The following is a 16,032-nucleotide window of genomic DNA, read 5'->3' on the forward strand; positions in this document are numbered from 1 at the left end:
TTCAAATTTAATTATTTGGTAGATTTAATTCTTTATTATCTTGCATATTTCCTTTAAAATATTTTATATTATTTTATTTTATTCTGCTTTAAACACAGTTTCACATGTTTTGTCGAATATTATTTAATTTCTTCTTCTAGGTTCATGTCCCCAATTAATTATTTAGCCAGTATTCATCTGATATACATTTTAGATTTTGGGCAAAAACTGTGAAAGTAATATTAGTTTAAAATATTTATTGCCCAAGATGTGACATACTTAAATAAAACAGATAATTTTTTATTCTTAACAATAGTTTCTAAAGAAAAGTAATACAGTAATAAAGGTAATACAAATAAAACATATTTTGCCCAACCTGTGAAATAGTTTTTAAGAAGAAAGACTCTTTTATTCTTAACAATTTCCAAAGAAAGGTAATAAAGGTATTACTAATCTTTGTTATCTGAATTATTGGAAGTAAAACTTCAGGAAGATTGTAAGCTTGTGGCAAAGGGCAAATTATACTCCTTTAAGTAAAAAGAAAGATAGGAAAAGATGAGTGTTGAATGTAATCTTAAAAATTTAATGTACAAAATTGCCAACTGTAAGGATAATGATTTTAAAAACTGTTCTTTCAAAATATATAAATCTGATCCTTGTGGTTCATTACAGAAAAGAAGATCAAATCGACAAATTAAAAGAAAAAAATATGCAGAAGATGCAGAAGGGAAACAATCTGAAGAAGAGGTTAAATGCTCTATGAAAATAAAAAAGAATTCAGCTCCTTTACCTGGTGAACAGCCTTTACAATTATTTGTGGTAAGACATTTTTGGGATTATGACTACAAAACGTTTTAAACCAACATAAATTCTATAAAATACTTTGGTTGTTTTTCCTTCTAAAAACTATTCCTGCCTGTCCTCCTGGATTCCATATTATTAGTTGACAGAGTCATTCAAATCAGAAACCTAGGGATTCACCTTTTCCACATTTTCCTTTGCTCCTGCATCCAAGTTGTCACCACTTTTTCTACCTCCTAAATATATATTCCTAAAATTCCTCCAAACTCTATCCTTTCTGCAGAGTATTTCTAAATTACAAGTCTACTCATATTAATTTTCTACTGAAAACTCCTCTAATGGTTTCCTTCTTTTTTTATTATTTCAGTAGATTTAGGGGGGAGTTACAAGTGTTTTTTTGTTACATGAATGAATTGTATAATGCTCAAGTCAGGGCTTTCAGTATACCCATCACCAGAATAGTATACAAGGTACCTGATAGGTAGGTTTTTATCCTTCACTCCACTATCCCTCTTCTTAGTTTCAATGTCCATTACACTGCTTGCTTGCTTGCTTGCTTGCTTGCTTGCTTGCTTGCTTGCTTGCTTGCTTGCTTGCTTGATTTATTTATTTATTTATTTATTGACAGAGTCTCATTCTGTTGTCCAGACTAGCGTGCTGTGGCGTCAGCCTAGCTCACAGCAACCTCAAACTCCTGGGTTCAAGTGATCCTCCTGCCTCAGTCTTCCAAGTAGCTGGGACTACAGGCATGTGCCACCATCCTGGCTAATTTTTTATATATATATATATATGGGTTTTTTTTCTTTTGCAGTTATCCAGCTAATTTCTTTCTATTTTTAGTAGAGACAGGGTCTCGCTCTTGCCCAGGCTGGTCTCGAACTCCTGAGCTCAAACGATCCCCCCCCCCTCAGCCTCCCAGAGCGCTAGGATTACAAGTGTGAGCCTTTACACTGCTTTATGACTACATATATCCTTTGTTGAGCTCCCACTTATAAGTAAGAACATGTGGTATTTGTTTTTCCATTCCTGAAATATTTCTCTTAGGATAATGGTCTCCAATTCCATCCAAGTTGCTGTAAAAGACATTATTTCATTCCTTTGTATGGCTGAAAACTACTCCATGGTAGACATATACCCCATTTTCTTTATCTACTCATCAGTTGATGGGTACCTTGGTTGATTCCATATCTTTGCAATTGTTAATTGTGCTGCAATACACATTTGGTTGCAGGTGTCTTTTTTATAAAATTACTTCTTTTTCTGTGGGTAAACACCCAGTAGTGGAATTGCTGGATTGAATGGGGTTTCCTAAATCTTACAAAAATAATAATGCCTTTTCAGCATAGTGTATTAAAACCATTTGGATTTTCTGGTTTCATCTCCTGCATCTCAACCATCTGTTTTATGAACATAGTTGCCAGAATGCCATGTTTTGACACCTCTATGCCTTGCATATGTACTTTGCTCATCAGTAATTCTTTTAGTCCCCTTGTCTGCATTGTAAGCCACTCATTGATAGCTGAGTGAGCCTGAGCCCTGCCTGTAATCCTAGCACTCTGGGAGGCCGAGGCAGGAGGATTACTTGAGGCCAGGAGTTTGAGAACTGCCTGAGCAAGAGCAAGACCTTGTCTACAAAAAAATAGAAAAATTATCCAGGTATGGTAGTGTGCATTTGTAGTCCCAGCTAACTTGGGAGGCTGAGGCAAGAGAATTGCCTGAGCCGAGGAGTTTGAGGTTACAGTGAGCTATGATGATGCCACTGCACTCTAGCCCGGGGACAGAATGAGACTCTGTCTCAAAAAAAAAAAACATAATTGTTTACTATGATGATGATGACAGAGACAATAACAGTGGGGATGTATTTTTTTCCATTTTTATATTCCTAGTATTTATCATAGTGCCCAACACTTATGTAAATAAATTTTTGTTGAATATTAGTGTTGTTCATAAACACACAAAGTGGCAACTAAAAGAGTTTTCTGAATGTGTTCCATCATGTTTTTTTCGCTCACCCCCATAGGAGAACCCGAGTGAAGAAGATGCTGCAATTGTAGACAAAATACTATCTTCTAGAGTTGTGAAAAAGGAAGTAAGTAATGGTGCATTACATTTTACACTTTATATTCTTTGGCCTGTTTAAAAGATTTACAATTATTGATTTTATTTTCTTAGATATCACCTGGAGTGATGATTGATACAGAAGAATTTTTTGTAAAATACAAGAATTAGTAAGTATTTGAGTTAGAAAAATAATCAAAAGATGTCAACTAAAATATAAATTAATATATTTAATAATATATAAATATGTAAAGTTAAAATTAATTATGCTTTTCATTTTATCTACATTTTTAATGATAGTTTTTATTCTTTATAATTGCATGAACCTAAAAATCATTAAAAAGTGAAAAGGGTCTATTTGAAAACTTTTCATATTAAAACTGAATGTTTTTCCCCCAGAAAATGTTAATTATTATCAAAATGCAGGAATCTTCATAAAATATGCTTTCATAAATTAGAGACATTACTCATTGTACTTGTATTATTGAACTTTTCAGATTTTACTGTTTTTATAAAAGGCATTCTGATCTACCTGTAGTCCCAGCTACTCAGGAGGCTGAGACAGGAAAATTGTGTCAGCCTAGGAGTTCAAGGCCAGCCTGGGCAATATTGCGAGACCTCATCTCTTAAAAAAAGAAAGCTTTTCTGATCTTTAAATTTTTTGTGTCATATGTACACAATGTGATGATTTGACATTAGAAGTTTAAATTTTAATCTTTGTCATAGGTGAATTAATTAAGAGTTGGTAATTGTGGGAAAATCATTACTCTTCTTTTTGTTCACTTTCCAGCTTTTCTCTATACCTCCATGAAAGCATTTTAAATAAAATTATGTTGGTTTCAAAACAAGTTAGCTTTCTAAGCATGACAAAACTATTTCCATGAAAAAAATAAAAGATAAATCACATCTTCTGTTAAACTTTTTATCATTTTATCATTCTATTTCTTTATGGCAAATTGCAGACCTTTTAGAGTACGATGTCCTAGGATATAGTGATCATAATGACTTTATTTTATAATAGAAACTATATGGAATCTATTACAATTAAATGAAATGATAAGCTTCCTATTTGTAAGGTTGAAAGTAATATTTTGTGTTGGATGTTATGATTAAAATACATCTAGAAAAACATGGTTTTCTGTATCATTCTAATATATTGCTTTTATAAAAATTTTAGCTCCTATCTTCACTGTGAGTGGGCCACAGAACAACAACTTTTGAAAGATAAAAGGATCCAGCAGAAAATCAAACGATTCAAATTGAGACAAGCACAAAGAGCACATTTTTTTGCAGACGTAAGAAAAAAATAAATAAGACTATTATGTGTTGGACTCTGAACACATGTAGTATTATTTATCAAAAATTATTATTTTAATTCTTAGGCTTCCAACGTTGATATTTGAATACAAATGCTATCTACATATAGTATTTTTCTCTTCCCCAAAATAGCTTGGAAACTAGCCGGCACAGGAACACTAATAATTCAGAACAGTAGATAATGCTTGTACTTTTAAGTTAGCCTATATTTCAGTAGTTAGAGTTGAATGTGGGTGTATTAATATCACAAAGAATTTATCAGCAAACTCATTCAAGTAAAGGAAGCAATAATGTAGCAAATAAACAGAAAATAAGATTTTTCAACATGAAATATATTGTATATTTTCTATACCAGTCTTGTGTGTGTGTGAACAGAGCATCATTGAAAAAAATCATTTACTTTGCCTCACTAAATGGTTTGATGTAAATTTTTTTGGTTCTGCTCTAAATTTTTTTTCAAATACACTGTTTTTTTAAGCAGTTTTAGGTTCCTCTAACTCTTTTTATTTAGAAATTTTTAAAAATTTTTTATTTTAAACAAAATAGTTATAAGACAAATTCCCACACACATTTTAACTAGATTTCCAAATGGTACTATTTTACCATGTTTGCTTTATCATTTGTATTCTCTCTCTCTTTCTGTCCTGCACACACATTTTTTCTGAACCATTTGAAAGTGAGTTGTAAATGCTTTAATATTTATTTCTTAAAAACAAATACATCATCTTATATAAAAATAGAGAGTTAACATTGATGTGGTACTATATTGTCTCATCTACAGACCTTATTCATATTTCACTAATTGTTTCACTAGTGTTTTTATGGTATAAAAGTTTTATGGTATAAAAGTATATGTGTTTATGTAGTTCAGATTGTAAGCCAGCATCACATGTTGCAGTTAGTTGTAATGTCTTCCTTAGTCAAGTCTTTGTTTTTCATTTCTTGGACGTTTTTTAAGAGTACAGCTCATTTATTTCGTAAAAGGTTCCTCAGTTTGGGGTTGTGTAGTGTTTCCTCACAATTCAGGTTAGGCATTTTTTAAAAGAACACCATAGAAGTGATGCTTTATTCTCAGTGAATGATGTCAGGTGGTACATGATGCCTGTTTGCCACATTACTGGTGGTTAACTTTGATCACTACATTAAGATGGTACGTGCTAGATACCTCCACCATGAAATTTTTGTTATTTCCTTTGTAATTATTAAATCTACCTCAAAAATATGAGTATTCTAATAATTTATCAGTTTGTGAATGGTAGGAGGGCCTCCCAGCTCCTCAAAAATCTCTCACCTATTTACTGTAACCTAGAAGTTCCTAATGAGCTGAAGATTTTAGAAGGACTTCATTGGTCTTTAATTTTTCATGAAGACTAACTTGTCTTACCTGACTCAGGTACAACATAAAAAGAAACTGTGCAAATTTTCTTTTCTCTTTTTTTTTTCATTTAGTGAAGTTTCCTTTTATATTGTTTTAGTTTTCTTGCTGAGGAATATTTGATGATTGTTTATTTTTAAGATACACAATCTGAATGTTTGAGATACCTATACATTGTGAAATAATCACCTCAAACTAATTAACATATCTATCACCTCCATTACCACTTTTTTTTAATCTTAAAGTACCAAGTTACCATTCTGATGTTCAGCATTGTACTTTGTTACCAGTATCTTTGTGTCCTATCTAAAACCATAGGAATGATAATATCATTCAGGAGAGGTTTAAGATAATGAAGAGAACTAAAGTCAGAGCCATGGAGTACTATAGCATTTAGAGGATAAGCAGAGGAAGAGAGGTAGCAAAGAAAGCTGAGACGGCTGTTGAAAGTAAGACTTTCAGAGATGAGTAGGAATGAGCCCAGCAGATGAGACAAGGGACAGCAATCTAGTCAGAAGAAAGAAGAATGAAGGTAAACACATGGAGGTGTGAAAGAACATGGGGTTTGAAAAATCATGTTTTTTCCTTCTGGAGCATGAAATCTGGGTTAAAGATGTGACAAGCAATGGGAGATATGAGGCTGGAGGAAAAGAAAGCATCCTGTTTATTCCACAAAAACTAATATGGGCCGGGTGTGGTAGCTCACGCCTGTAATCCTAGCATTCTGGGAGGCCGAGGCGGGAGGATCACTTGAGCTCAGGAGTGCAAGGCCATCCTGAGCAAGAGCGACACACCATCTCTACTAAAAATAGAAAAAGTAGCCAGGCATGGTAGCACATGCCTCTAGTTGCAGCTACTCTGGAGGCTGGAGGGTCACTTGAGCCGAGGAGTTTGAGGTTGCTGTGAGCTAGGCTGACGCCACAGCACTCTAGGCCAAGTGACAGAGTGAGACTATGTCTAAAAAAAAAAACAAAAAAAAAAACTAGAGAGTCAGTGAAGGATTTTAAGCAAGGGCTCAATTTGTAAGATTTATATTTGAGAAAGATTACTCTAGAGACGATGTGAAAAACAGATTAGAGGGAGGCAAGACAGTAGTTGGGGTTATTTGTAAAGGTCCAGGTAAGAAGTGAGAATGAGGAAGAAGGAACCAATGTGAGTTATAGGTAAAACTAGAATCTGTACAATTTGGTGACTTACGAGATGTCGGGGGTGGTAAAGAAAAAGAAGGACTCTAAAATGACTTGTGGCTTGTGTAACTGCGTGTGGGCCATGGAGAGGGAGCTGTGTTACCATTAATCCGGTTAGAAAATACAAGAGGAGATGTGGGTTGAAGAATAATGAGTGCAATTGAGTTTGAGGTAGCCTAAAGTTTGAGGTAGTTTGCATGCAGCTAAATTAAGTGGGTCTTGAGCAAAGGAACCATCAGGTGAAGATACAGAGTTTTTGATACAGCTGAGAAATATATCTACATGTGGGATGATTGGTCTTCAATTCTTGTAGCTTGAGTAAAGTAGCAAAGGAAATGTATAGTGGCTGCTTTCAGGGTATTTTTAAGGAATATATCTTCTAGACTAACTTATTTGTCTGGAGTACCTTATTTTTTACTGCCATTTGTTGGTGTTATTATTTATAACATGGTTATTCATAATATCCTTGATATCTTTGGAAAATGAAAATGGAAAAATTCCATTTGTTGGAAATTTAATTGAAATTAAACTTAAGTTCTGTAGTGAAATGCTAGTAAATTTGTCTCTACTTATACCTTTCCACTTCTTTGTCTGATCTCAATTAAGTTACTTTTTAATTTTAGATGGAAGAAGAACCATTTAACCCAGACTACGTTGAAGTAGACAGAGTATTAGAAGTCTCTTTTTGTGAAGATAAGGATACTGGTGAGGTAAATATTTGGTAAAAATACTTTTTAAGTAAGTAAACCCTAGTACCTTCTAGAACCTAAGGCCTAAAAACACTAAAAAATGTCATTTGTTTTTATTGATGTAGTTTAATGCATTTAAGCTATTTTTTACTATTTGCTTTTTCAAAATGGTAAAATGAAAAAATAATTTTTTACAGCCTGTCATTTACTACTTAGTAAAATGGTGCTCATTGCCCTATGAAGATAGTACTTGGGAACTAAAAGAAGATGTAGATCTTGCAAAAATAGAGGAGTTTGAACAACTGCAAGCTTCAAGGCCTGACACAAGACATTTGGTAAGAACTCTTAAAAAGCTTCATAAAACCTTAGCACTTCTTTATTTAGTAGAGTTAGTGTCTACTTTGAATTTTCTACTTAGCCCTTGTTTTGTAATTAATACTGTATTCTTTTTAATTGCTATATATGTATATTAATTTAGCTGTTTTATTAGTGAATGGTCCAGTTTTTGCTATTATCAGCAATGCTACATTGAACATCAAGCCCCTGTACATGTTTCTGTAAGATAATTTAAAAGTGTAATTGCTTGGTGAAAGCATATGTTCATTTACAATTTTAATAAGTATTTTCTTGCCAATTTTCCTCCAGAAAAGTTGCTCTATTTAATACTTCCACCTCATCTCTGAATTTGTTTCTCATTACTCCTTCTCTCATATCATTCATATAAATGTCAATAATATCAGTTCCAGTCCTAGTCTAGAGTTATCAGTTGTTTTCCTTAGTCTGTTTTATGCTGCTAAAGTTATCAACTCTCTTTTTTTGTTTGTTTTGTTTTTGTTTTGAGGCAGAGTCTCACTCTGTTGCCCGGGCTAGAGTGCCGTGGCATCAGCTTAACTCATAGTAACCTCAAACTCCTGGGTTCAAGCAATCCTTCTGCCTCAGCCTCCCGAGTAGCTGGGACTACAGGCTATTCTACTGTGCCTGGCTAATTTTTTCTATATATTTTTAGTTGTCCAGCTAATTTCTTTCTATTTTTAGTAGAGACAGGGTCGCCCTTGCTCAGGCTGGTCTCGAACTCCTGAGCTCAAATGATCCACCTGCCTCAGCCTCCCAGAGTGCTAGAGATGCATGAGATTTTCTGATACAGTACAAGGGTTATATTGCCTTGATTCAGAGTACTGTTGTAGAAGTTTTGTTATTAACGCCAAATGATATACGGACATTGATATAGTTGTTTTTGTGTTAAGTTTATATAGACAGTATACATTCCATACTGAAATGGAAAGGGTACTGATGAGGGAAGACAAGTTAAAAAAAATGTAGAAGGAGGGAATTAATTATTTTGAAGTAACGTTTTTACGTTTTAAAATGATGCTGCCTTCACTTGACGTGTCAGAATCCATTATGGGTCTCAGAATTATAAAAACTAAGATGTAACATAAAAAATAAAAACAGAAAAATCTTGGAAATAGGTAAATTATATTATTACTTACACGAATCAAAAGCGTACTATAATAACTCCTACTGAAGACTTGTTAAAAGATCACAGATTCGTAGTAACTTATTAGCTGAACGTACACACTGCAACTGCAGAGATAAAAGCTGTAAAAGTAAAAGCTTTTGGCTGTCAACTAAAGTCAACGCCCGGCTGTGCGCCTTCATATCACGGCTGTCGGCTACAGTCAACGTTTGGCCGTGCACGTTCATCTGTGGCTATCGACTATAGTCAACGCTTGTACCGAAGTGGTTAAGAAGCAGCAGGACCTCAATAAACAGTTCTGTTTTCATTATACTGATAGCTTGTGTTTTGTTTTTCATTTACAGTTACTATACACTTACTGATTATTCTGATAATTTTTAGAAGTATAATTTTGTTGATTAGTGATGGTATAATATACTTTTTTTTTTTTTTTTTTTGAGACAGAGTCTCACTTTGTTGCCCAGGCTAGAGTGAGTGCCGTGACGTCAGCCTAGCTCACAGCAACCTTAAACTCCTGGGCTCAAGCAATCCTCCTGCCTCAGCCTCCCGAGTAGCTGGGACTACAGGCATGCGCCACGATGCCCAGCTAATTTTTTCTATATAAGTTGGCCAATTAATTTCTTTCTATGTTTATAGTAGAGACAGGGTCTCGCTCTTGCTCAGGCTGGTTTCAAATTCCTGACCTCGAGTGATCCGCCCACCTGGGCCTCCCAAAGTGCTAGGATTACAGGCGTGAGCCACCGTGCCTGGCCCCAGTATAATATACTTTTAAAGCTAAAGACAATAGGAAACCTTTTGCTTGTTCCTAAGAAATTTGTTTATCCTACAACCTAGACTATTAATTTGGGGCTAGGATAATGTTATTTCCTCACCTTATTCAGGAATCTTGAAAATTTATGTTTTAGCTGTCCAGAATAAATTTATGACAGAGCCCTTTATTGCTGAGAAAGAAAAATTATATTTGAATAAATATAACTGTGTATATAAATGAGTAAAAGATTTTTACATATAATAGTATACTTCTATGCTTCTGTATTTCTTTTGAAAGAGATGCTTTGTACCATAAATATTAAAAGTGATATTATGGACAAAAGTAGTAATTTGTATGGTAGATTTAAAATATATATGAGAAAATCTGATATACACTATTTATCCTTTTTGCCTTTCTTTTTGAGGCAGAGTCTCACTCTGTCGCCCTGGCTAGAGTGCCGTGGTATCATCGTAGCTTACTACATCCTCAAACTGCTGGGCTCAAGTGATTCTCCTGTCTCAACCTCCCGAGTAGCTGGGACTACATGCTCACGCCACCACACCCAGCTAATCTTTTTTTTTGGGGGGGGGCGGTCCTCACTCTTGCTGAGGCTGGTCTCAAACTCCTGAGCTCAAGTGATCCTCCTGCCTCAGGCTCCTAGAATGCTAGTATTAAAGGCATGCACCACCATGCCCAGCCATTTTGAAAATAGGTTTATTGAGGTTGAAGTGACATAGTAAACTGTACATATTTAAGTTTTTCTTTTTCCTTTTAAATTTCTCATTTTCTTCTTACTTTTTTTTCTTTTCAGCACCACTCCATGATTTCATTGTTGTTGTTTTTTAAGACTAGTCAAGTGTAGTAATGAGAAAGGGGAAAGTAAAAGAAGTTCAAACTAACTGTGAACAATCAAATGAGATAACTCATACACTTTTATAAGTTTTGCTTTTTCCTTTTTTTATTTTTAAATTTTTAGAATTTCTTGTTTTCTTTCTTCTTTTTTTTATGTTTTCAGCACCACTCCATGATTTTCCGGAAGTGTTCTCATGTACCATTGTAATCCCTCCCTCATAAATCTTCCTTCTCTCTACCCTACTCCCCATTTCTAAGAAAATACTGATTTTTATGTCACTACCAACTATGTTTCATTTTCTATAATTTTATGTAAATAGATAGTATATGTTTTTACATATGGCTTTTTTCATAAGCATAATTATTTTGAGATCCATGTCATTGCATGTTTCAATAGTTCATTCCTTTTTATTACTGAGTAGTATTTTATTATAATGTAGTATTCCATAAGTTTTGGTCCATTTACCTTTTGATATATATTTGTGTTTGCTCTTACAAATAAAGCTGCAAAAAAAAAAAAGAAAGAAAGCTGCTATGAACATTAGTATTCAAGTCTTTGTGTAGACATATGCTTTCATTTCTCTTGAGTAAATACCTATGAGTAAAATGGCTGGGTCATATGGTATGTGTATGTTTAACTTTTTAAGAAACTGCCAAACTTTTCCGATTGGTCATACCATATTACATTCCCACCAGCAGTGAATGAGAGTTCTGTTGATTCACATCCTTGCCAAAACTTGATATCATTGGTCTTTTTAATCTTAGCAATTCTAACAGGTTTGTAATTATGTGTTATAGAGGTTTTGATTTGCATTTCCCTAGTGATTAATGATTTTGAACATCTTTTCATGTGTTTATTTACTATTAATCTTCTTTCATAAAATACTTGTTCAAAGATTTTGCTTATTTTTTATTGACTTGTGTGTTTTCTTATTAAAACTTTAAGATTTGTTCACATATTCTAGGTACAAGTCTTTTATTTGATACATGATTTGCAAATATATGCCCTGATAAACATATCCCAGCCTATGGCTTTCCTTTTCATTATTTTAGCAATATCTTTTGAAGAGCAACAGTTCTTAATTTTGATGAAGTCCAGCTTATCTTTTCATACTTTTGGCATATCTAAGAAATCTTTATATAACCCAAATTCTCAAAGACTTTTCTCCTGCTTTCTTCTGGAAATTTTATAGTTTTAGGTAACATTTAAGTCTGTGATCCATTTTGAGTTACTTTTGTATGTAGTACAATTGCATGGCTCAAAGTTCATTGTTGCTCAGGGTTATCCAATTGTTATAGCACCATTTGATGTGTTGAAAAACTCTCTTTTCTTCACTGAATTGCCTGTCCAACTTTGTCAAAAATCAATTGACTAAATACCTATAGATGTATTTCTGAACCAGCTATTCTGTTCCATTGACCTGTTTTGTTTTGTTTTATTTTAGCATTACATCAATTCTATATAGTCTTAATTCTATGACTTTTATAAGTCTTGAAATCAGTCAGTCCTCCAACTTTATTCTTCTTTTTCAAAGTTGTTTGGCTGTTTCTGGTCATTTGTATTTCCTTATGCTTTTAGACTTGGCTTGTCAATTTCTATAAAAGCCTTGATGGGATTTTGGTTGAATTGCATTGAATCCATTGTTTAATTTGGGAAGAATTAATAACTTAATGTTGAGTCTTTCAATCTATGAACATGATATATCTCTTAATTTATTTAGCTCTTTTTAAATTTCAGCAGTGTTTTGTAGTTTTAAATATACTGGTTTTACACAACATTTGTCAGATACATTCTTAAATATTTCATATTTTGGATGCTATTTTAAAATGGGTATTGTTTTTTTAAAATGTATTTATGATTGTTGCCACATAAAGAATACAATTGACTTTTGTATATTGATCTTGTATTATGCAACCTTGATAAAGTTACTAGTTTAGTTTTTTTTTGTCGATTCCACAAAATTTTCTATGTAGACAAATCATCTCTTCTATGAATAAAGACATCTTTAGTTCTTCCTTTTTATTCTTTTTTTTTTTTATATGAAAAGACATTTTATTATTACTATTTTACTGTATATTAGTGAATACACCAGATTACATTTCCTCAAATGGCAAATGAGGGGCATTTCTCTCTGATTCCCTGGAGATCCTCAATATTATCTGTCCTTTGGAGGATTCAGTTTCTTACGACGAATGTGATACTGTCCACGAGGATACCAACGGTGCTTAGTAGTAAAGAACATTTTGCTAAGTTGTTCTATCATGGGTCCTTGCTCAAGGTTTTCACTTTTTTCTGCTAATCTGGTTTTTAGCATGTGATCATGTGTTTCTTCATTATTATGCACAGGATCTGGTCGAGGGATAGGTTTTGTGTGTTCATATGGAATGTCCACCGAAGGATGGTAGCATACTATCGTCCTGCCATCAGATGTCAAAGCAAGCTCAACTTTGCAATTATAGTCATCTGGTAGAGAAGAATATGTAGATTTATGACAAACACAAGATAAAGCTCCATTTTGGATTGGAAATAAATGTTTCAAGATAGGTCTCTTTGCTATCACCCATTTTACTGCTGCTGTGGCCATGGTGTTCAAGATGCTTATCAGGTAGTATGAAAAAAGATGTTTTGAAGAAGAACTGCTTTTAAAATCTGCTTCTAGGCACACCAATTTTCATCCCTTGACAGCTCCTCACCGTGAGCCCGCCATCTTGTTTCCCCTTTTTATTCTTGATAACTTGCATCTCTTTTTCTTTCTTGATTACACTTACAGCCTGCAGTACAATGTTGAATAGAAGTTGGCACAGTGGACATCCTTTCCTTATTCCTGATGTTAGAGGGAAAGCATTCATTCAGTCTTTCACCTTTAAGTATGATGTTAGCTTTAGTTTTTTTGTAGATGCACCTTAACAGGTCGAGGAAGTTCCCTTCTATTCAAAATTTGATGAGAGTTTTTATTAGGAGTGGATGTTGAAATTTTCTAATACATTTTCTTCATCTATTGAGATTATCATATTTTTGTTTAATCTGTTGATCAGCATTCATTAATTTTCTATTTTAAACCCACCTTCCATTCCTTGTAAAAAGCCTTCTTGGTCATGATTTATTGCCCCTTTTATACATTGTTAGATTCCATTTGGTAAAATTTTGTTAAGAATATTTGCATCTTTGTTCCTGAGGGATATCGGTGTATAGTTTGCTTATAATGTCTTTGTCTGATTTTGTTACCATGTCTTCTTAGAATGAGTTGGGAAAAATGTTTAATTTTCTGAAATAGTTGTGTAGGAACTAATTTGATCCTTGAATGTTATATAAAATTTCATCATGACACTGTACACTGTTACGCTTCTAGGATTACTTTAAAAGCAATGGCTTTTGCCATGAGTGAGATGTATGGAAGATTTAAACATCTGATATACATAATTCATTCTTTGTTTTTCCACAAAGGACCGTCCTCCCTCTAATATTTGGAAGAAAATAGATCAATCCAGGGACTATAAAAATGGCAATCAACTCAGGGAATATCAACTTGAAGGACTCAACTGGCTCTTATTCAATTGGTATAATAGGTATGTAGTGTATCTTCATAGAAAAAAATTTTAGTGTCATTCTTTTTTTTTAATATGTGCCAAAATATATTATGTAAAATAGATACTGATGTTGCTATATTGTTATTGTCATGAAGTCTTCATTATTTAAAGTGAGATTACCTCAGGAAAAGATGTAAATTACATTTTAGGATTTTAACTACAGTTGCTTTGTTTAAACATGCACCAATCAGAATAGAAGAAAGTTGGTATGTTGATTAATAATTAAATTTGGCCGGGCGCGGTGGCTCACGCCTGTAGTCCTAGCTCTCTGGGAGGCCGAGGCGGGCGGATTGCTCGAGTTCAGGAGTCCGAAACCAGCCTGAGCAAGAGCAAGACCCCGTCTCTACTATAAAAATGGAAAGAAATTAATTGGCCAACTAAAAATATATACAAAAAATCAGCTGGGCATGGTGGCGCATGTCTGTAGTCCCAGCTACTTGAGAGGCTGAGGCAGGAGGATCGCTTGAGCCCAGGAGTTTGAGATTGCTGTGAGCTAGGCTGATGCCACGGCACTCACTCTAGCCTGGGCAAATCGAGACTCTGTCTCAAAAAAAATAAATAAATAATAATTAAATTTGAAATACCTCCTGAAACATCTTCTATGTTCAGATTACTAACTCATGTCACTATCTGCTAATAATTGGTTCTAGTTAGTGAGTTGTGAGAAAGATGCTCCTGTAAGATTAGATAGATCTCTGTTATTTAATGTGAATCTTCAAAGAAGTAAGTTGTCAGTAATTGATGAGAAATGGAGTATAAAATATGGGAACCTAGTAATGAATTCCCCCATTCTTATTATTTTCCAAGTTGTTCAAAATGCTTTGTAGAACATATCTCACATTCTTTGAGATGAAAAGACAATTGCCAAAGAAGCAAAAAAAATGGTATCATGATTGAGAAAGAAGTAGTGTATACAAAAGAGCAAATAAAGGCACTATTATTAGTAATAATAGCAAAATTCAATGACACTTTTATTCAGAATCATTTTTCTGTGTTTTTACTTCTCACATGATTCTTCCAAGTTTTTGTTTTAGCTTAGTAATGGTAAGTCAAAAGACTCAGATGGAGTGAGCGGGACCTGTAGTCCTCTTTTTCCTGGTATATTTTTTAAATGTTAATAATCATCATTTTTCCCAAGAGAAAAAATCCAGGTAAAATAGTTAACAAAACATTTTTTTTAACTTGTCTTCCCTCATCAGTACCCTTTCCAATTTCCTGCATTGCCGATTTTAAACTTTCACCACTTTCCGCAGGCCTTTTATCACAAGTCTACCCCCTTCACTCTATGCGTGACTGCTTCATAGAGAAACCTGGGGGCATTAAGTGAATTTCATTCAAATTCTTGCCTGTCCTCATATCCAGGCCTACAAATGTATCTCCACCCATAGCCATTCTTACCTCTGTCCTCTTGTATTAGAAGTTAAAGGGTCCTTCCCACCTTAGCTCTTTACATGCCATCTCATCCAGTCTTCTCAGAACCTCACTTCACTTATCATCCTTCTCTTTTATATTTACTCTCAAGCCATCCCTGAAGATTATTGCCACCCTGTTGGTCTATGAACAAATTTGGGATTGACCCATCTATAAAAAGAAAAAAGAGGCTGATACTGTGGCTCATGCCTGTAATCCTAGCAGGATGCCGAGGTGGGAGGATTCCTCAAGGCCATGAATTTGAGAGCAGCCTGAACAACATAGTGAGACCCCTGTCTCTACAAAAAAAAAAAATAGAGGAATTGAGGTGTGGTGGCATGTGCCTAAAGTCCCAGGTACTCAGGAGGCTGTGGCAGGGGGATTGCTTGAGCCCAGGAGTTTGAGGTTGCAGTGACCTAGGATAGCACCACTACACTCTAGCCCAGGAAACAGAGTGAGACCCTGTCTTGAAAGAAAAAAGAAAAATACAAACCTCTTGGCTTTGCTTTTTCTTCTAGGTACCTTGAGCCCTTCTTGGTAACTTCCCA

The 16,032-nt window shown here is 34.3% G+C and overlaps 1 protein-coding gene and 1 pseudogene across 21 annotated transcripts in view; one reads left to right on the forward strand and one right to left on the reverse strand.

Moving 5' to 3' along the window:
* CHD9 (chromodomain helicase DNA binding protein 9) overlaps nt 1-16,032 on the forward strand; it is a 231,291-nt gene that overhangs the window by 135,391 nt on the left and 79,868 nt on the right. For all 21 annotated transcript variants that reach the window (XM_020282652.2, XM_020282655.2, XM_020282653.2 and 18 more), the window contains 7 exons: nt 652-798; nt 2,801-2,869; nt 2,953-3,008; nt 4,016-4,133; nt 7,341-7,427; nt 7,604-7,741; nt 13,932-14,053. In XM_020282652.2, coding sequence (XP_020138241.2) covers nt 652-798; nt 2,801-2,869; nt 2,953-3,008; nt 4,016-4,133; nt 7,341-7,427; nt 7,604-7,741; nt 13,932-14,053 — 737 coding nt within the window. The remainder of the gene's footprint in view (nt 1-651; nt 799-2,800; nt 2,870-2,952; nt 3,009-4,015; nt 4,134-7,340; nt 7,428-7,603; nt 7,742-13,931; nt 14,054-16,032) is intronic.
* LOC142862605 (large ribosomal subunit protein mL42 pseudogene) lies at nt 12,510-13,209 on the reverse strand (annotated as a pseudogene).

Source organism: Microcebus murinus, chromosome 20 (genome assembly GCF_040939455.1).
Source record: "Microcebus murinus isolate Inina chromosome 20, M.murinus_Inina_mat1.0, whole genome shotgun sequence".
NCBI classification, from domain to species: Eukaryota; Metazoa; Chordata; class Mammalia; order Primates; family Cheirogaleidae; genus Microcebus; species Microcebus murinus.